Raw genomic sequence first — 22,614 nt, 5'->3', positions numbered from 1 at the left:
TTACTTCGAGACAAGACCTATATCAGATACAGGCAGATGAAGACACACATACCTTCTCAGTGCCTAGCCCAGAGCATTGTATACAGTCAGCAAATATTCATTAAATTAAAGAAAATACAAATGAAAGAAAGGGAACAACGTTGGCTGGTGAAAAGTACATTTTTTAGTAATAGACGAATGACTATGTTTTAAGAGGGAAGTTTACAAAGCAAGGCTTAGGGGTGTGAATTTATAGTGAACATTTTCAATCAGTGTGATGAAAAAGTACCTTGTTATCACATCTCATGACAACTCAAGCTGGGAGCAGAATTCTTAATATAATGAGGAACACAATACAATAAAGATTCAAGTGACTGAACATTTTTTAGTACAGAGTAAAAATGGGAGTAAAATGAGTAAGAAAGTCCATTTCGGTTAAACAAATAAGGTAGGTATGAGGAACAAATCAGTATCATGGGTGATTTTAAGTTGAAAAACATCCAAATTGTGTGCATCCCATTTCAATAAAACAACTTTATAAAAACAGATGACTATGAGTGTTAATGTTCAACAGTTCAAATGTTAAGAGGGATGATAAACTGGAAGGAGTTTAGAAGGATGACAAGGATGATAGGGGTGGAAGGATGGAAAAGATGAAAGAGGTGAGAGGTGTTTAAATTAATGAAGACCATGTAGGAAGAAGAACAGAATAGGACAATGATCTTCCCTTGATTCTTTTTTCCTTCTTACCACTTCCCCTCCACGGCCCACCCTGCAAAGTATGAGCAAGTTCTGGGAGCTTTAGCTCCACCAGAGACCCTAGTTTGATCCCTCTCTCTGCGCCCATGGGTCAGTATCTGTCTAGGTTGGTCTGTCCCGTTGCAATTGCCTTCTAACTGTCCACCCACCCCCCTTTCCAACCTTGCCCCTTGGAATCCATTCTCTACAAAGCAACCAGATTCATTTTCTTAAAGTTTAAATCAGAACCCATCTGTCTTCTGCTTACAATCCTCTAACGGTAACCTATAACACCCAGAACTAACATATAAACTGCTTACCATGTCCTAAAAGTCGATGCCCAATCTGGTTCTTGCTTACTACTTTGTGGAGCTTACTGCAACCCCCCTTTCTTTCTCTCATTCTGCTATATACTGGCTTTTCTGTCCTACAAACATGCCAAAGCCATTCAGGCCTGAAATGTTCTACTCCTAGGTCCTTGGTTGACACCATCTCAGTATTCAGGTCTAAGCACAAAACTCATTTTCTCAGACACTTGCCTTGACTACTGTAGAAAAAGCAGCACTCCCACCTCCCACCACCCAAATATTATTCATTTTATCTTACTCATACCACTTGTTAGTCATTTATTCATCCATCTGGTGGTCTTCTCTGAATTGTTCCACTAGAACTTAAGTCCCCTGAGAAGAGGGGTTTTAATAAACACTGCACAGAGTTGGTTCTCAAACACTTGTTGAATGGGATATATTCTACATAAATCCCAAACATATTTAGAGAATTAGGACCAAATGACAGGTATATATTAGGCCAATTTATAAAGAGCTTTCAAGAATTACAGTCAGGTAATGAGAACGTTCAACAAGTTGCTGGATGGCCACAAATTATGGAGGCTAGAATGGATTACTACACTTAGAAGTTTTGACTAAATGACCTTAAAAATCCTTTCCAATTATAAAATTCTAGTCAATCTAAAATGTAATGAGTCACCTTCAATCTATATAACTATTACAGAAGTGGTATCTATGCTGTACCACCCCTGTACCTTCAGGTGATCTGAATTAACCTCTAGTTTATGCCTATCTCAAACTTACTAAACCTTCAGTGACTTTAAATAATTTTTTTCCTCAAAAGTAACCCTGAACTTGCTCTTCAGAGCAAGGTACCACTGTCAGATATAATAAGATAAATGGAAAGAGAACCTTTCACACCCCACTACTAATTACATTTATAGAATATGGTACCCAAGTTCCAACTTTTTATTTTTTATTTTTTTAAAGATTTTATTTACTTATTCATAGAGACAGAGAGAGAGAGAGAGAGACAGAGAGAGGCAGGCAGAGACACAGGCAGAGGGAGAAGCAGGCATCATACAGAGAGCCTGACATGGGACTCAATCCAGGATCACGCCCTGGGCTGCAGGCGGCGCTAAACCGCTGTGCCACAGGGGCTGCCCAAGTTCCAACTTTTTAAAAGGATTTGTACATCATGTGATGTAATGAGCACAGGGTTTTAAATAAGACTGATGAATCACTGACCACTACCACTGAAACCAGTAATACACTATATGTTAATTAACTGAATTTAAATTAAAAAAAAAAAAAAGATTTCTACATATGCTGTGATTTGGGTTTTGTTACCTCTCGTCTCCCCTGCTACTTTTGCCCACACACCAGATAAAATACTGCAACTGACAAAAGACTATATTGTTAGATTGTCCAGGTGTGTTATCTTGGCCACAGAATTTCTGTTTGAAGTTTTGGAATTAGGTTTGAAATCATTTTATTAAGATAGGACTACTTTCAAAAGACAGTATTTTGAAAACAACATATGCTGACCAAATATAGCTGCAGGAGAAATACTTAGTATAAGTACTACTTTAACAAAGATGAAAACTTATTTTATCAGTAAATATAAAGCAGTGTATTCCAAACGGAGTTTTTAAGGAGATCAATTCTTTAAAAGATACTGGTCAAACAAATAAGTTTGGGAAATACATTATATAACCCTCCTCCCTTCACCACTCACAAAACAAACCAATACTTATATAGTCTCTACAACATTTTATAAAAACTAACAAAATAAAGGACTTATAAAACTTTATCTAATCCATCATTTTCCGTATTTCTTTGACCAGAATCCTCCATCTTTTCAGGGTAGGTGCAGCAGTGGTAGAAGATAGTTTAGGGAAACACTGCTATATAGCACTGTTTGAAAATATTACTTCTAAATATATTTTAAAAATAGCTAAGATAGAAATTGACAATAAATGAGACGCTTACTGGGATATATATATTCAAATAACTTGTATTAGATGTTTAAAATAGCTAAGAAAAGGGATAATTATAAGATGGACGATTTCATTAAAACAATTAAAAAATTGCCCTGTTAGTTAAGTCCCTATATTAAATGCTAATTTATCTGTACCAGCAATTATTTTGTGTTGCCATTCTCTCCCCCTGATACTAAGGGCAGTCTTTCAATATTTAAACTCAAATCTGCCTAGGAATCAGGTGGCTCAGAGGGTAGTGGGGAAGCACAGGTCTGTGATTCTACTAGTTTAGAATCATGTGTGTCTTCATTCCTGTTTGTACCATAATGTACAGATTATTTGGAAGGGAAAAATACTTTTAACGTGTGGATTCTTGAATTACATTTTATTAGACTTCTGGACCATTTTGTTGTGATGTCAGCATAATTCTATTGGTGAGGGGGAAGTACTAAATAATTAACACTCCCCAAAAAAGAGAGGGACTACAGCAGTTTTAGAAAGCACTTACTTAATCATTTCAAAAAGCTTTGGATCTGAGACCTTGATATTTCGTGCCATATTCCAGGAAAGATGAACCATGGGTACTATTGACTTCACACTTTGCAATTTGTTCCATTCGTACCGTTCCACTGCCAATTTATACTGGCAGGCTAGGAAAAAAAAAACAGTTATAAAGCAACCCAAAGTACCAAAAGATATGAAGTTACCATTATCACCTTCTCAGATGATATCAATATCAATTCTGAAAACTTCAAAACATTATAAAAATAATTTTTGTTTGATAACTATGGCAATAATAATAGTAGTGAACACATAAAGAGTGCTTACTAGAACTATATGCCAGGCATTGTGCTGAGCTATTTTTATATATTGTCTCATTTAATTTTTATTATTACCTTATTAATTTTATTATTCCCATTATACAGATGAAGAAATTGAGGCCCAGAGAGGTTATATAACTTGCCCAAAGTTGCAAGAGCCAGGTCCTGGTCCTAATCCAGGTCTTTCTGGCTCCAAAGGCCATATTCTTAATCTGAATTATCAACTGCCTGAAGGCAGGCATAATTCAAACAGATTTTGACATAATAGGGCTATTCATACGACATACCAGATAAAAGAAAAATTTGAAAGAATGAATAACCACACTACTTTGCCTTCTCCCATAAAGGGTTTCCTTTATGAAACAAAACCAAGCACTCTAAGAATTATTAGAAGTATATATTCCTTGTATATAAAGATATAAATTTGTTATTTGCTGAGATCCATGGTCTTGGATTTCTACCTATTAACCTCAATTTAATTTCTTGTACCACAAATTAAAATTTTATTCAAGGAGACACAACTCTTCTTCCAGTTTCTATTGAGTTACATTCCAAGAAAAAAAAAAAAAAAACTATCAGTGACAATCCTTTATAAATTGAACTTTTTTTTTTTAGCATATTCTTTAAAATACCTGTAAGTGGACCAACATTCCAAGCAATGTTGTTGCACCAGCCAATAGCCTGAACCCAATGAACAGTGCCTGCATTTATCCAGACCAAATCTCCAGGTCGCTGAATAAACCTATACACTGGAACATTTGCTTCATAAAGATCTTCAAGGTTGGGCCACCAAGAACCCATTAGGAAATTCAAATTATTTCTGAAATAAGAAAAAATAATGCAAATGGATCATATACTTTAATAAGGCTTTTTAATAAGGATGGAAAACAAGGTCAAAACTTCTTAGAACATGCTCATTCACACTGCATCCAAACTTACTTTCTTGTGCAATAAGAACTACTATATGTAAAGTGAGTGAAATTAATTATAGCTAAGTACTGAATAACTTATTCAAAGATCGATCAGTATTACTACCTTCAATTGATTTTTCAAAGATCCAAATGAAATCCAAAGCTCCTTTTAAGTAACACTTATATGCATTAACTTTTAATTTCATTTCACTAAAGGCTATTTAAGCCCTTCTTCCTTGAGTACCAAGAAATCTCTAACGGGTAAATGGAAGGCGGAGTTGACATCAAGTCACCTAAGTCCACACTATGGCAGCTATGAAGTGTTAGGAACTTTGGTTTCTGAGGCAAAGTGGAAAACAGAATGGTCTCTGCTGCTGTTTTGAATTCTAAGCAGGAAACAGGTAGGGGATGTTAGTCTCGAGAGTTCTGATGACTAGTTAAAACTAGGCAGCTGAAAACAGCTTCATAAAAAACAATCATACACATGTGCAAATAACCATCATCACTGCCACCATCACCCATGTACTTTGGAAACATTCTATAGATCTTATTAGTAAGCTTTTACTTTAAAATCTGGCTTCTTACTCTACTTCATCATGATACAATATAAAATATTTCTTAAACTCCACAGCAACTTTTCCTACAAGAGATGTTTATAAAATTCAGTTAGCTACATTTTGGTGAAGGAAGAACTTGCAGAATGGAAATGTTCCTCTCCTTAAGATCTAAGAAATAGTCTATTTCTGTCCTGTGCCAAAGGATACAATAAAGTGTACCCTGAAATTACTCTCATCAGTTTAAATTTAATTTTTTTATCTAGATCAAGGGCTGGCCATCTATGGCTCATGGGCCAAATCTAGCCTGCCTATTTTTGTAAATAAAGATTTTATTAGCACATAGCCTGCCCATTCATTTATATATTATTATATATGATTGCTTATGTACTTCAGTGACACAGTTGTGAAAGAGACTATACAGCCTGCAAAGCCTAAAATATTTATTATCTGGCCCTTTATGGAAAAATTTCATCAACCTCTGATGTAGATGGAATCTCTGGCTCAACTTTTTTCCCTAAAAAACTGCAAGGCTAGAAGACTGCCAATGGTAACCTGGCAGTCTTCTAGCCTTGGTAAGGGGATATGGATGAGCTTATTATCTGTGATAAGGCTCAGTAGATACAGTCCAGAAAAACTTCCCTATGAAGCAAAATACGGTTACAAACACAAACCCTATCCCTACTTCACCCATGTATTGCCATCATAAAATTGGAGAAAACTTTCTCTCCAAAAGCAAGCAATCAAGTAAGCAAGACCACCAAATAATCAACTAAGTTAAAAAAAAAAAAAAGTTAACTCAAAAAAGTTACCCATCCTTTTTATCATATATTCAAGTGAATGGTTATTTCAAGACAGATATTGTTTAAAGTCCTAACAAAAACTACAGACACAATCAGTATCAGTCAGTATCAAAAGCAACATTCCTTATGTGAAACAAAATTACACTGAAATGCTGAAGTAGCAAGTGCTTTTCTGTAGCTTAAATTTACCTAACCTTTCATACTAACTTTGGTATTCTTATTATCCCCAAATTCATACTTTTTAGACATCATCTGCCTCTTCTAATTATCTTTGTTCCCAGGCTACTTCCCCATTTAGACAGGAAAAAAAACCTAAATCCCAAAGATAGCCAATCTCTACTCAGAAATAATGAACAAGGATCAGTGTACTATAGCTGTAATAATATACTACTATCTCAAAGTTTAAGACATAAAAATCTTTCTGTAGCACAGTGGAGATTGCCTACATGACACTGCTCTTTCTCTGCTACTACCAGACTGCTGATCCATGAAAGAACAGATTAAGATAGATCAGGTTATTTCATCACAGCATTTGAAACTTTATAATTTCATATCTTTGGCTTTCTTATATGAAAGGAAATCTGTTAAATAGTAAAAACAATAAAAGGTAATTATTTTTTGTTTGTATATAAGGAAATTTTGGATTAGTGTGGGGTTTTTTTGGTAACTATATTTACACTTGTTACCAAACCAGGACATTTACAGCCAAGATTGGAAAAATTCTAAGTAAGTGGAATATGTGTATAATCTGTTTTCAGGGCCTCTCATAATATAAATGTTTCTGGTGGTTCCCCCTTTACCTTCTTGGGGTGGGGAGAATAACACCAAATACATGTATAATTTATGTTTTTAACCATAATTTTCCAATGTTATTACTAGCTAAAAATAATGGAGTGCTTTCAAAAAAAAAAAAGCAGAGAAAGTTTCCATTTAGACAAATAATTAAGTTTAAAACAATGAAAATAATTCTGAGGTACCCTTTAATACAAGGTAAAGAAAGAAGGAAAGGCTATGTCTAGGACATTAAGGAAAGGATACTTCTACTAGGTGAGTTCCCTCAATTATAGAAAACAAAATCTGAAGCAGTTGCCTAGATTTTGTAAAATTCTTTTATAGGAATAGTTGCCAATGTAGTTTTAAAAAGAATTTATATCATGGTGATAGAGCAGAAAGCAGTATGTTCAAACTTGAGTTATTAACCTATGAAGCTGCTCAATTATAGAATTCCTTCTATAACCATCCACTTTTAAAACCATTTATAGTAAAATAATTTTTCATGAAATATAGATCTCCCACATGAGCAAGTATTTATGCATCAATTGTTCAATTACCCTAATAAACAACTCAACCTTCCTATTTTCTAAATTCAAGACTGTTACTACTGCATGGAGTGGTTTTGAGGCATCTTTCTCAAGTATTCTCAGCAATGCAAAGGAATAGGTTTGGAATCAAATCAATTTAAATGAACTTTTTGCTGAATGGTAAGTGAAAACTGGTAATATACATTAGGATATCCAGCTTATGGTAAACTGTCCTTTACAAGGATTGTTTTTGAATAATTACATTTAAAGAAAATTTAATTTGGAAACCTACTTTTCACAGAAGTCATTCAGAACACCCCAGTAACCTTCAGGGACAACAAACCATTCACAGTCACCTGGACCAATATTTATATTAACTGAACAGAAGTTGTTATTTTCTTGATGACCTGAAATGAGAAAAGAAAAATAGTAATCATCATACTGTAAGTTCTATAGAAAAATGTGCCTTAAAGACCTCGGAAATGTTCAACACAGGATGTTCTGGTGGTATTCAGCCATTTGTCATTAGTTCTGTGTCTAGTTCTAGAGCAGAGTTTGGTCAGCTCCTAACTTACTGCAGCAGGTAGTCTACACCATGAGTAGTAAAGGCTTAGGTTCCAGAGCCAGGCTTCTAAGCTTATGTGAACCTGGGCAAGCTGCTAAACCTTTCTACCTCAGTCTCCTTATATAGAAGATTAGATAATAACAACTCCCATAAATCAGTGGGTTGTGTGAAGATCCATGAAATAATGACTGCTTTGAATACTCCCAAATCCATGGTAAATAATAAGTATTAGCTATTATTGATATCATTACCACTTCTTTGTGAACTAATCCCATTTCTCATGCACTGTATTGGGACATCAGTAAAGAGGCAAGAAATCTGGTTTTCAAATGTAGCTGTGGTAGTATTGTCAACAAAAATGATGGAGCAGGGAACTCTGGAGAACTCTTCGGAAACACTAAAAAAAAAATAAATAAACCTAGTAAAAACTGCCAGAGGCAACCTTACCAAAACTCTGGGCAATAGTCAAAGGTTTATAGCAAGTGAATGCTTGACCAGAATGAACTTAGAACACAGTAGGAGACTTTCATGTCACTTTAACTTACCTTATCCTCAACCACATCATTAGTGTGGCAGTGGACAATATGGTAGTCTTGTGTTCCTAGTGTGAGTGTCCCTGGCTCCGGAGGGAGCAAAGTGGGTCTTTTTCCCAAAGAATTATGTTTTTGTTTCAACCTGACTGGAGTTTCTCCAAAAGCTTCACTATTTAGGGCAAGTGGTTCAGTGAAGAAGGTTTCCCCCAAACACTGAAAGACCAATGAAGAAGCTGATGCTCCCAGGGGCAAAAACAAAGAGTTGGGACAAACAACAGACACACCAAAGGCCTGGAAAGAAGAGCTGGGGAGTGAGATGTGGGGAGTGAATAAGGACTTTGAAAAGTTCCTGTGAATACTAGAGAATTTAGAAAGCCACATGCATACCCAGAGCAGGGCAAATGCTCAGAAAAATGTTAACTTCTTGCTAATCTTTAGGCTCAGTGCAAGCAAGGTGGTAAAGGCTAAAAGTACAATTGCAAGCAGCACGCCTCAGTGTAGAAGGAGTGACTCAAAACAGAGGCCATCTGCAAAGGCCTGGAGAATTATTTTTTCTTTTCTTTCTATTCATTTTTTCTATTCTTTTCTTTTTTTGGCACAAAGCATTGAAGGAAATCTCTGTCAGGTCACTGGCTAACTGCTGAGATAATGGAACAGAGATTTCAGTATCCACACATGCCAAAGGATATAGTCTTTGTGAAAATACTGTGGACAAAATCACTAAACAGACAACTGTAGCCTGCAACAAGCAAGAACAAACCCTGGAGAGGGAGAATCTGATATCTATAACTGCCACATGATAACATTCAAAATATCAAAATATTAGCACTGTACTAAGCTGAAGGAATAGAGGCTTCAGGGACCACATCTGACAGAAAATAGTCTTTTTTTAGGGAGGGTAACTCCCAGTCTGTTGTTACAAAAAATTATAAGGCTGCAAATAAACAAGAATGTACAGCTCAGTCACAGGAAAAAAAGGAAGAAGAAATAATTAAAAAAAAAAAAAAAAAAACTATTCCTCCAAAAGCACAGCCATTGGACTTAATACCCAAACTCTTTAAATCAACTGTCTTAAATATACTTTAAGAGCTAAAAGAAATCATAAATAAGAACCACAGGGAACAAGGAGAATGATGTCTCAATAGAGATTAATAATAAAGTGACAGAATTATAATAAATAAAATTTTGAAGCTGAAAAGTGTAACTGAAATAAAAAATTCACTAGTGGGTTTCAAACCGCAGATTTGAGCAGGGTAAATCAAGAATCCACAAACTTGTAGACAGGTCAAATGAAACTAACCATTCTGAGAAGAAAGAAAATAGAATGAAGAAAAGTCAACAGAGCCTAAGGGACCATCAAATACACTAACGTATGCATTGTGGGAGTCCCAGAAGAAAAGGAGAAGGGACAGGAAGAATATATGAAGAAATTATGTTCAAAAACTCCTCAAATTTGACAGAAGATATTTATCTATACATTGAAGAAGCTAGAAACTCCAAAGTAGGAAAAACTCAAAGAAAAAAAATTGAGAATTCCATACTTAGCAAAACTATTCTTCAAAAATAAAGAAATTAAAGACATTCTCAGATAAATAAAAGCTGAAGGAGTTTGTCACTAGCCAATCTGCCATATAAGAAAATGTTAGAGGCTGAATTTTCAGGCTGAATTGAAAACAGTGACAGTAATTCACAGCCCTATGATGAAGAGGAAAGAACTAGACTAAAGGTTTAAACATAAGTTGGAAGATTCATACTTTCCAATTTTGAAACTTACCTCAAAGCTACAGCAATCAAAACCAGTGTGGTAATGGCATACAGATATAAATCAAGGAAAGAGCATCAAGATTTCAGAAATGAATCCATACATCTGTGGTTAACTGATTTTCAACAAGGGTGCTAAGACCCTCCTATAGAGGAAAGAAGAGTCTTTCCAACAAATAGTGTTGGGACAACTGGACAGTCATATGTAAAAGCATAATGTGGACCCTAAGCTCATATAAAACCACATATAAAAATTAACAATATGGACCAAACATCTAAATACAAGAGCTAGAACTATAAAAATCTAAGAAGAAAAATAGGGGTAAAACTTTACAACCTTGGATTCAGCAGTGGTTTCTTAAAATGAGACAGAAAGCACGAGCCACCAAACAAAAAATGTATAAACTGAACTTCAACAAAATTAAAAACTTTTGTGCATCAAAGAACACTATCAAGAGAATGAAATAACAACTTAGAGGACAGGAGGAATATCTGCAAATCATATATCTGATAAGGGGTTAATATGCAAAATATAGCTCCTACTATGCAACAGCAAAAGGACAAAGACTGAATTAAAAAACGGGCAAAGGACTTGAACGGACATTTTTTCAAAGTGGATAATACAAATGGCCAGCAACCTCATGAAAATCCAAACCACGAAGAAAAACAACTCCACATCCACTGGGTTGGCCATAATAAGAAAGAACCAGAAATTAATCAGTGTTGGTGAGGATGTGGAAAAATTGGAACTTTCACATATTGCTGGCATGAATGTAAAATGGTACAGCCACTGTGGAAAAGTTGGTAGCTCCTCAAAACATTAAACACAGAATCACCATATGACCCAGCAATTTGAATCCTAGGTATACAACCAAAAGAACTGGAAAGAGGGATTCAGACAGATACTTGCAACTGAATGTTCACAGAAACACTATTCACAACAGCTAAAAAGTGGAATCACCCCAAATGTCCGTCAACTGATGAACAGATAAAATGTTCTAAAGCCACACAATGGAATATTTGGCCATAAAAAGGACTGAACCATTAATATGATACAGATAAACCTCAAAAACATGCTAAGTGAAAAAAGCCAGACAGAAAAGAGAATATAGGATTCCATTTATATGAAACATCCAAAACAGGGAATTCTATAGAGTCAGAAAGCAGACTACTGGTTGCTAGGGGTGGAAGGAAGGGGGAATGGAAAGTTAATGCTTAATGGGTACGAGGTTTCCTTTCGGACACATGAAAATCTCTTGGAACTACATAGACGTGATGGCTATACAGCACAGTGAATATACACTAAATGAAACTGAACTGCACACTTTAAAAGGATTAGTCTTGTTGTGTGATTTTTACCTCAATAAAGAAAAATATAGCTGCTCTCACCACACCATGTGTTTTTTACATATGATAATACAATATGAATATGGTACTCTTAAGACTTACAAACTATCTCTTACCATGGGTAGATGGTTGGAATTGCCCATGGTGTGGATTCCAAAATAAAACTTAGCACTAATTATAATTAGAGATGCTGAAATCTCACCATAAAATTCAAACCGTTTTGGGGGTAGAAGCTGAGACCATCTCTAGTTTAGAACATACATGACTGATCATAAAGTCCACGAAACAGGTAACACTTACATTTACCTATGTAACACCAGGAACAAAGTGTTTGCCCCATAAAAAAGTATTCAAAATAATTTTCAAAAAATTGAACTGAACTAATTACATTATCCATTTCTTCTAAGACTAAGTTGTCTAATACGTTAACCACTTGAAATGGGGTTTAAATGAACTGAGATGTGCAGAAACTATAAAGTACACACTGGATTTCAAAGAGTTAATATGAAAAAAAAAAACAACCTTGAAAAATCCCTTAACATCAATTACATGTTGAAATAAGATTTGGATATATCAGATTAAAATTATTTTCACTTATTTTGTTTTACACTGATATGACTACTATACAATTTTAAATCATATATATGACTTGCATTATATTTCTGTTAGACAGCACTACCCTAAGTGAATTCCTCAGAGACTTCTTCAATGTTCCACAGGATACTTCTGAAAAATTAATGCCTTATATATAAACCAACAAAAAACCTAAAACAGCTCAGACACAAGTGACAAATCTACCAAGTTTGCTTTTCCCAATTTGTAATGAAAAACTGTATTCCTTTGAGTTGAGGATATTACTTACATAAAATAATTCAAACTGGAGAAGCTTTCAACTGAAATGAATCTTAAAAGAACCAATCCAATACTACATACATAAGAAAAACAAACTCTTGGGGCGCCTGGGTGGTGCAGTCAGATAAACATCCGACCCCTAGTTTTGGTCAGGTCCTGATCTCAGGGTTGTGAGATCAAGCCTCATGTTGGGCTCCATGCTCCTTGCAGTCTGCTTGAGATTCTGTCTCTCTCTCCCTCTGACCCTCCTGCTGGTGCTCTCTCTAAAATAAATAAATCTTAAAACAAAACAAAACAAAACAAAACAACTCTAGAGAGTTCAAAAACTTGCCTAGTATTTACATCCGTATCTAAATGGCAAAGTGGGGAGCATATAGCTCTTCTGCCTTTTATTCCAGAATGGTTTCCACTTTACCCAACTATGGATAAAATATCACAGAATTGGGCTTCCAATGGCCCAAGGATAAAAACTACTACAACCTAATGGCTCTAATCCTGGCTGTACAACAGAATCCTCTGGGAAACTTTTTTTTTTTTTTTTAATACTGTGCCTAGATCCCAATCTCCAGAGATTAATCAACTATTTATTTCTAAGAGATTCTAATGAGCAGTCAGGACTTGGAATCCAGTGGCCTACATTACCCAGAAGCAAGAAAAGGCCTATTTTGAAACAACTTTGTAGTTATAATTCAATAAGCAGGTGACAAAGAAAGCAATCTGGTTTTCAAACTACTGGCTGCTTCAAGTAGCAAATAGAAACATTTGATGATGATATGGAGCCTACAGGCACTGGTAAATAAGTGAACTTGTTATCACCAGTATCTGCCCTATTGTTAAATATTTTGAACATCACTCCAGAATTTCATGTCAATCCAAGGAAACCCAAAGAAGGTGGTATATATTAGTGTTGGACAGAATTTTAAGTTTAAAAACAATGTAATTCATTTTAAAAATGAAGAAAAAGACCCAGAGAAGGAAATGTGACTTGCCAAATGTGACAAACACAGTTGGCAGAAAGTCCAGATACCAGGAGGCCTCTAGTAATGTCTCCACATCAAGTGCTTTGTGTGAACTGTATATTGCAACCCAATTAGAGGATTACAACTTTGACTTCCTTATTTAAAAGAAATAGAATGGAATAGACTAAGAAATATATTATTCTATGAAACTGTTCTTATATACACGTGTGTGCAACAAAGGCATAGAATATATTTCCTAGTGAGACTATGGCGGGGGGAAAAAAAAGTTTAAAGAAAACTATATCCTATCACTCTGCAGGAGATGGGATCAGCAACAGTTTGTAAGCCACAAGGACTTTCCCAGGAGTGTTCCAATGACCCCTTTCCAGATTAAATTGCTATTGTTTCAGGACTATTCTATTAAAAAAAAGAGGATATAAAGAGGAAAAATCTTAATAATACAAGTAAAAACCTTATAATAGGAGCAATCCTTTCAGTTTCATTCACTATAAATGAAAAGAATATGGTCCTCTTTTGCATGTTTCACATTTTGATTCTGTTTTTCAACTGTAGAAGATACGTTAGTTCATACAAGTTACCTGGTGTTCTGCTTCCTGGAACTTTCATGTACAGTTGAACTGTGTTCATGCCCAGTATGGTATGACCAACATGGCTTAGAAGATTTCCTGCTGATACGACACGCACAAAAGCAGGAAGTTTAGTCAGCTCATGTAGCTGCAACTTCCATCTGCAATAAAATAACAGATCAGGAGTGAAATCTTGCCACAAATATTTGTAGAAGTTAGCCATTTCTTCAAAAACTTTGTGACCCAATCAGAAAAACAATGAAATCTATAAATATTATACTTCTGCACAGGAAAAAATGCAATAGCTAATTTTTTCAATTTTTCCGAAGAAAACTTCCTAACGAAAAGCATAAAAATTATTGAGTTGAAGAACAAACAAAATACTGAGTACCTGAAAAACCGGACTTATTTTTATAATTGTTGTATAATTCTGTTTTATAAAATTATTATACATTAATCATAAAATGTAACTTTATGATTGTGTACTTAGCCTATAGTCAGGGTCATGAAGAAAACCTGTACAAGAGTTTTAAGTTAAAGAAAATCAATTCATTGTAAAACCTAGCAAAAATAATTTATTTAAAACTTGTGTATCAACTTAGAAAAATGACAAGGAAAGAGAGGAGGAAATTGTAGACAATTCTCAATCTTTGTAGAGGAAACCTCTTTGCATCAGTTCACAGAAATACTACTATAAAGACTTACTTTTTGTCATCAGACAGGTCAATGTTGGTCCCAAACTTTATGGTTTTAAAGGGTCCTTTCCTCCTCCTCCCAGAACTTTAAAAAAGAGATACAATATTAGAAACATGCCTTTTAAAGAGAAATACTAAGTGGATATTAAAAATGACTTACTTATCTGAAGATGTAGATTCACTATCTGAGTGGTCTTTATGGTGACTTCTTTTCTCATTTTCTTCCTGTAGATTAAGCCAAACACATTCTAGCTTAGTATCCCACAACCAGCTGCAAAGTTCATACCTAGATTGCTGGTATTATCTATGCTTGGAAACTAAGTATCTATAGGCCTCTTTCACATGAAAATTTCTTCAAAGACCACACATTAAATAAAAAACCAAGAAAAGTCAATGCTCACCACTCACTGGCAGGGTATCCAACCTCCTTAGTCACAAAGTTATCTTCCTTCTTAGTAACATTCTTCTATAAAGGGAAAAACTTATAGATTCTCATTCTTGCTCCAAATTTTTTTTTTAATTGAAAGGCCTAAGAAGTATCCATCTTGATTACAAATTTTCTAAACTAGTAGAGGCCTGTGCATGTGTATGTAGCTATATATGTATAAGGGTAGAAGGTAAGATGTTCTCTATTCTTGATTATGGACATTTGTCCATAAGGGAAGAAGTCTTCCCTGGGTTAAATCTCTTCTTCCACAATGAATTATACACGAATGGTAATACACTTAGAACATAAGTAAGGAAAATAAGTGCTGCATAAACATAGGTGCTTTTCAACGCAAAGATTATTATTATTTTACAATCTGGGGGCCACAGACACAGTATCTCTTACACTGTCCTACTATTTGTGTGCCTCCACAGCACACATAATGGCATCTTTTCTTTGGTTATGTATCCTCTACCATATAAATATTCTGCCCCTTACGATCTTTGCTTTATTTAAAACTCCTCCTCTTGGGACACCTGGGTGGCTCAGCAGTTGAGCATCTGCCTTTGGCTCAGGGTGTGATCCCGGGATCTGGGAATGAGTCCCATATCAGGCTCCCTGCATGGAACCTGCTTCTCCCTCTGCATGTGTCTCTGTTCCCCACCCCCCCACCCCCATAAATAAAATCTTAAAAAAAATAAAACTCCTCCTCCAAATTTTCCTTTGGTGGTCCCTGAACCTTGATTATTTATCCTACTCTGAAAATAATACTACCTCACAGTTGAAGTATCTCAAAAGTTTGAACTACAGATTTATTCAGACAATGAATTCCTTGCAACTCATTAAAGCTGCAAGACAATTCTGATTAGAGGAATTTCTTTGTAGGATATAGGGAATGGTAGTAAGAAAGAAATACAAATATACAATTCGTAGGTACAAATGTTGCCTTCACTGAAAATGTGAACTCAGGGCAGAATTTTAAACAGATAAGCAAATCTAATGAATTACAAATTAAAGACTTCCAGGCACATATCAAATTTCAGCTGTAGGATATGTACAAAACAACTTAGTAATATAGACAAGTATTTGAATAATACATTTAATAAACCCTTTTTTTGGTGGATATTTTATGTTCACTTTGTGGGAGAATTCACAAAGTTCTCATTATAATGCTAAAGGATTTTAGTTATGATTCACTGCTGAAATGCCTGAGTCTTTTAATAATAATCCTCTGGTTATTTTATCCATTTTGTTTTTAAATTTTCCATACATTTTGAAATGATTTATGCCTCTCTTTCAGTTTTCTCTTTCAGATTGAGGTCAGTAAGAGCAACACTAATGCTTCCTGGAGGAGTTACCAGATAATACTAACCTAGTAGAGGAGAAAAATGGGAAAGCACAAAACTAGGAATTTTGCAAGCATAAAGCAACCTTGAGACTTACTTTATTCTCTGTTATCAGTGGCTCTCAGTCAGAGGCAATTTTACCCTCCCAAGGGATATTTGGCATGTCTGGAGACCATTTTAACTATTACAACTGGGGTAGAAGGTAAGGGGTGTGCTCTAGGTGTAGAAAGAAGTCAGGGATGCTACCAAACATGCTACAATACACTGGACAACTTCCCACAACAAAATATTATCCAACTCAAAATGGTAATAATGCCAAGATTGAGAAAGCCTGCTTTAAACAGAAACATCCCAGGGATGAGGAAGACATCTCACTAGACAATAACAATATTTAGTTTATCAACCCATAGGGTTGCTTAGACTTTACTAAGAGAACTACACAGCACTTAAACAGTATTTCATGTAACTATAAAATGAGATGCTAACAAAAGAAATGCGCCCTTTCAAAATAAAAGAACATAAAACAGTAACATATTTTTCAAAATAAAATAATGTTCAAGGAGTAAACACTTACCCTCAATGATTCCTGAAAGGAGGAGGCCTGGTACTGTGCATATTTAGCAATTGTAGTATGAGATCGATTACTTTCACAATGCCAGATTTTCTTTGTTCCAGTAGGATCCCAGTTTTCATCTGCTGGTTGCAACAACTGTGTCCTCACTTCCACCATATGTTCATTGTTAGCTTCCACCAAAGTTTTGGTAGAGAAAAGTCCCAGGTCTTCATAAATAGATAAATGTAGTTAACAAATGAAAATTCTATTTGGAATAATACATTAAAAGTGTTTTTATTAAGAAAAAAGGAAAATGTTTTATGTCATTCTATCCAGTTCCTCTAAAAACCAACCAGGGCCTCTGCACACCCTGAGCTTCATGCCAGGCTTACACACACCACACAATGAAGTCCCGGGCTTAATCATCAAGCCATTGACAAAGGTAGAATCAAGGGGCCAGACAATGAAGTTTCACCTACTTAATATCTTCAGGTGCCAGGAACTACAGTACTTATTAGTAGCACTGAATTTTATCTACATTTTATATCAAAAATTATTTCATTAAATAACCTAAATCACAATTATATAATTATACCAAAATAAAAACTAAATTTAAAAACCACCAGTAAATCGCCAGGAAGTGTCATTATATCTTCACATTATGGATTAAAGAAGTGAAATACAATCTCTCTGCCCCCTTCTCTTTCTCATAGCCAGAAAATATTAAGATGAAAATATAAAAACTGAAAAACTTAATAGAAATAAGTTTTTGCCAGTGCTTTAAAAGTCAGAGATATCAAAGGAAATATAAAAACTTCTCCTTTTTCTTATTTAAAGCTTACCCAACTTAAGAGCTCCAGCAAGGCCACGTATTACCGTAACAGGGTTGTTTGGATTTGTACAAAATTGGTGTAATGGAGGAAAGAAAGCATCACGTTTATTTTCCAACTGCAAAATTAAAACATATGGTTAGATCTCTGGAAAACAGACCTTTTATTTAAATATTATGCCAAATTCATATTCATTATTTATTGTAATTTCAACACTGTACCCCATAATTTGTTTTATATTTTACAGCATTTTATCACTATGTCTTTTGATCCCAACTGTAATTAGATAGTAACCACATACATTCCTCTTGTCCACTGTATCTTGAACAAATATGTGGGAAGAAATAAAATTGAAACTTCAAAATCAAAGTGATTTAAATACTCAATTTTAAAAGGGAAGAAAATCCTACCACATGCTACCAATGTGGATGAACCTTGAAGACACTATGTTTGGTGAAAATAAGGCAGTCACAACATAAAAAACTGTGTATAATTTTACTTATATGAAGTATCTAAACTAGTCAACTTACAGAAATATAAAGTGGTAGTTACCAGGGGCTGGGGAGACCAGTGGCTGTTTAATGGGCATAGAATTTCAGATTCCCAAGATGAAAAGGTTCTGGAGAAGTGTTTTGCAACAATGAGATTACTTAATACTACTGAACTATATACCTAAAAATGTTTAAGATGCTAAATTTTGTTATGTGGGCTTTTTCATCACAGAAAGAGAAGATAAAACCATAAAAGATCAAAGTGCTTTTTAGAAATATTACTAAAGTGAAGCAGGCTGAAGACGACCCATAAGAGATAAATCTTAATCTTGCATTTTCCTTTCTCAGACTCCAGTTTAAAAGTTTTATTACACATTTATCCCAGTGCTTCTCTTACATACTGAAGAATCAATAAATATTGGTTGGAGGAAGGATTAATATGACAACATTTGGCCTCTAGAGGGCAAAAATAGAGACAAATCTCCAAAAATAAACTTTACAGTTTAAATTTTTTTTCATCTGGGGTAGAAGTGGGAGGCTGGAAGGAAATGGGTTATTAGGAGGACCTACTTGGGAGAAACATAAGAGAATTCCTCCGACTGAACTTTTATCAACTTCCTACTTCAGATGTCTAAATGTCCTTACAATAAAACATCCAGTTTTAAATAATCTTTTAAGTTTCTTTAAAAAAAAAAATGACATCCCTATTATCACATTTGATGTACTCAAATGCCTTTTTTGAATGTAATTAAAATGTATATTTTTATAGATGCATAAAGCAGAATGAATGTTAAGGGAATGTTAAGGTCCATACAACTAGTAGAATGCAGGTTTAAAACCCAGCCTAGGGATCCCTGGGTGGCGCAGCGGTTTGGCGCCTGCCTTTGGCCCAGGGCGCGATCCTGGAGACCTGGGATCGAATCCCACGTCGGGCTCCCGGTGCATGGAGCCTGCTTCTCCCTCTGCCTATGTCTCTGCCTCTCTATCTCTCTCTGTGACTATCATAAGTAAATAAATAAAAAAAAAAATTAAAAAAAAAATAAAAAATAAAAAAATAAAACCCAGCCTAAGTTACACCTTCGGGTGGTTTTTGCCTAAAACTGTTCACAATTGGGGTCAATAAGAAATATTTCTCACTGCCCTAATGTAATAATGGTTAATAACTGAGGAGGCATGTTTTAAGTGCTATTATGAAGTCTTTTTGAATACATCTTTTTATCCCCCAAAACACTAAAGCTACTGTGAATAGTTTTAATGTTTTCTAAAGGACATCCATATTAATTTAAAGCAAGATCTTATGAAAGACAGGTAGGTGCAAACACTGGCTTGATTCATTTCTACTCAGTCAATTCAGACTCACATAAATACTAGGTGTAGGTGGATTCAACTTGTCCTTTGGCAAGGGAGGGTATGGTGAAGATGGTGGTCTTGGAGGCGGACATTTATCCAATAAAATGCTACTGTTAGATAAGCCATTTTTACCTAGATTCCTTAAAAAAAGAAGAAGGAAGAATAAATCAGCTGTACATTTATTTAGAAAACAGAAAAAAAAAAGTCCTGAATTAAGTCCTAATTAAGTTACTGGGCAGTTGCACGAATCCAGGAGATTTGGATCTATCAGAAAAAAACTGAGAACAATTATTATCTTCAGCAAATACTTCGCTTCATTCCTCTATTTCCACTGAAGTAATAGAAAAAAATACAACACATGAATTAATGATGACATTCCTTATTTTGCTCATAACTTTCCAATTTATTTTCTCCACCTGAACAACAAACAATGAACTCCAATTTTCTCTCCACCATCTTCTACCATCAGATTCTTTCCATTAAACATTAAAACAATAACCTGACCAGAAAGGTGTAGATAGGTAACAGTAAAAATTGAGTATATCTTTCTTCCTATGTCTTATGTCAGCAATTATAACCACAGTACCTTTGTGATAATTCTCAAACCTGAAAATATCTGTACCTTTTGTTCTCTCAAATCTGTAAAGAATTTTTCGTGTAACTCCTTGACTAATAAAATTCAGCAAGACTTCAATCTACTAAATTTTATGGAAATTATACTGTATTTTTAATGAGGCATATAACTCCTATAGTATTCTGATTAATTATTACTTACTAGTAGTTGGGGTTTCTTCCCTTTAATGGGTTAAAGTATCATGTTTAAGTTATAAATACTTCAAATATGGCAGAATTATTTCCAAACTCTATTTTACTGTTAAAAAATTTTTTTACTAGTTCTTAAAGTCTATACCCAAATCAGAAAATCACTAGTGATATAATTTTATGCTTTCAATTCATTCCAGGTTAACTTCACCCAATTATTACAAGTTCAAAAATAATCAATACATTAAAATAGCAAGAACTCCTAAAACACTAAAATTTCAGTTAAGAATCTGAAAATTATAATTATGGGAGTTAAACAGTAATTTTACTTACTGAAGAAGCAATTAAAATTTTTTCATCATAAAATTTTCATCATAAATGATAGAAAATTTCCCTTATCTTGCTATGTTTTTGCCAAACTGAGGGAAAAAAAAAAACCCTTACAAATCAGCCTGTTTTGGTTGGCATCAATGAAAACTAAGGCTTGAAATTCCACTGCTACAAATCTTTGAGATGTTACACTAGATAGAATCATGGATGTCACTTTCTTAATTTCTTTAACTATAACTCCAAGTAAAACAAAAGAGTTCACGGCAGGCCTCAAAGGAATGAATTAAGTTTAAAGTAATCCATTATTTAAAAAAACTATGTGAAATAGTTATTAAAGTTAAATTTTAAGTTCAACTAACAATTAAGGTTAAAGGTCAAATAAATGAAAATTCTACCACAATATCTCTCAACAAAGCATGAGTGTCCGTACATTTAAAGACAGGCATTTAAGTTTTTAAATTTAGGTATAAAAACATGGGACACGCCTGGGTGGCTCAGCGGTTGGGCGCCTGCCTTTGGCTCAGGTCGTGATCCCAGGATCCGGGATTGAGTCCTACCTACATCAGGTTCCCTGCGAGGAGCCTGCTTTTCCCCTGCCTATGCCTCTGCCTCTCATGAATAAATAAATAAATCTTAAAAAAAAATAAAAATAAAAAAATAAATTTAGGTATAAAATCAGTACTAATTTATAAACTCTATGAAAGTAGAAATTAGGTGGGTGGTTGACACTGGTAAATCAACAACTCGAGTATTATCATTAAATCAATGTAAAATAAACATTCACTTATACATGTAAATAATTAGTTTTCATGCTGAATTGTTTATCTGCCACTTTTTAATTTTGGAATTTAAACAAAATATGACTCCAAATACATAAAATTTGTTTTCCAGAGCAGGAGATGAATGTACTATATAGTTAAGGAATTGAAAGATATGGACCATGCATTAAAATTGTGCCATAAAGGAGCATCTCGTGCTAATTAAATGTGGCCCTTAAACTTAAGCTTCTACAACATTCTGGACATTGAGAGATGAAACTGGAAAACAGGGTTTGATTAGCAGAATTCTGCCTCCATCATTTCTATAGTTCTGTAACAAAAGAAAAAGGGAAATGGGAAAGTGTAATAATGAAAAATGCAGCTACTTTTATTTTAAAATAGAAAAGAAAAAGGTGGGGGGAAAAAAAAGGTGAGACATGACTAAGGGAGTGGATATTGATTCAACCACCAAATGTCACAATTGCAATTTTAAACCATAAAAGCAGCAAAGGCACTGTAATCGCCTTCTGATGTATAGCACTGGCTACGATAATTCTAAGATAAACCAAACAAGATTCAGATTAAAAATAACCAATACTTTAAAAAGTAACTATCTTTGTGGAAATAAGAGGGCAGTCAGAATAAACCATGTAATCAAACTGTATCTAGCAGTTTTTTATTATAGTGTAAATACTGACTCCCTGATTTTTGGAGGTCAAATCTGAAACAGGAATTTCCCTAAAGGAACTGAGGTAGGTGGTTGTCCATACAGTGACTACATAAGGTTTTTGCACTGAAATTTCACTTATTAGTCCTAATGCAAAGGACAGAACTGTGCATAACGGAAAGACTTTATCTTCTGGACATTTAAGTATTCAACAATGTTTATAATACTTCAAAGCCAGGGTAATGAGACTGTAATAGAACAAAGCAAAGTGGAGAAAGACATTGAAGAAAGAAAATATTGTCCCATTTTAAATCCTTTTCTCCCGTTTTGAAACTTTCCCCAAGCAAAGTGGAGTAGGAAACAATTAGTCATTGCCCAATTCTTTAAAATATTGGCTTGAACTTGTTTCAAATTTACCCATATCA

At 34.6% G+C, this 22,614-nt stretch overlaps 1 protein-coding gene across 8 annotated transcripts in view; it reads right to left on the bottom strand.

The window, feature by feature from the left end:
- KDM6A (lysine demethylase 6A) overlaps window positions 1-22,614 on the bottom strand; it is a 214,842-nt gene that overhangs the window by 21,888 nt on the left and 170,340 nt on the right. For 7 of the 8 annotated variants that reach the window (XM_041742245.1, XM_041742247.1, XM_041742246.1 and 4 more), the window contains 9 exons: window positions 19,683-19,812; window positions 17,844-17,949; window positions 17,023-17,228; window positions 14,836-14,900; window positions 14,686-14,760; window positions 13,993-14,141; window positions 7,669-7,783; window positions 4,440-4,627; window positions 3,495-3,636 (listed from right to left, as the gene is read on the bottom strand). In XM_041742245.1, coding sequence (XP_041598179.1) covers window positions 3,495-3,636; window positions 4,440-4,627; window positions 7,669-7,783; window positions 13,993-14,141; window positions 14,686-14,760; window positions 14,836-14,900; window positions 17,023-17,228; window positions 17,844-17,949; window positions 19,683-19,812 — 1,176 coding nt within the window. The remainder of the gene's footprint in view (window positions 1-3,494; window positions 3,637-4,439; window positions 4,628-7,668; window positions 7,784-13,992; window positions 14,142-14,685; window positions 14,761-14,835; window positions 14,901-17,022; window positions 17,229-17,843; window positions 17,950-19,682; window positions 19,813-22,614) is intronic. The other variant, XR_005985746.1, reaches the window with a different exon arrangement.

The sequence above is a fragment of the Vulpes lagopus genome, chromosome X (assembly GCF_018345385.1).
Source record: "Vulpes lagopus strain Blue_001 chromosome X, ASM1834538v1, whole genome shotgun sequence".
Taxonomy (NCBI): domain Eukaryota; kingdom Metazoa; phylum Chordata; class Mammalia; order Carnivora; family Canidae; genus Vulpes; species Vulpes lagopus.
The sequence above is the reverse complement of the archived record's forward strand: the minus strand, read 5'-3'. Positions and strand labels throughout refer to the sequence as shown.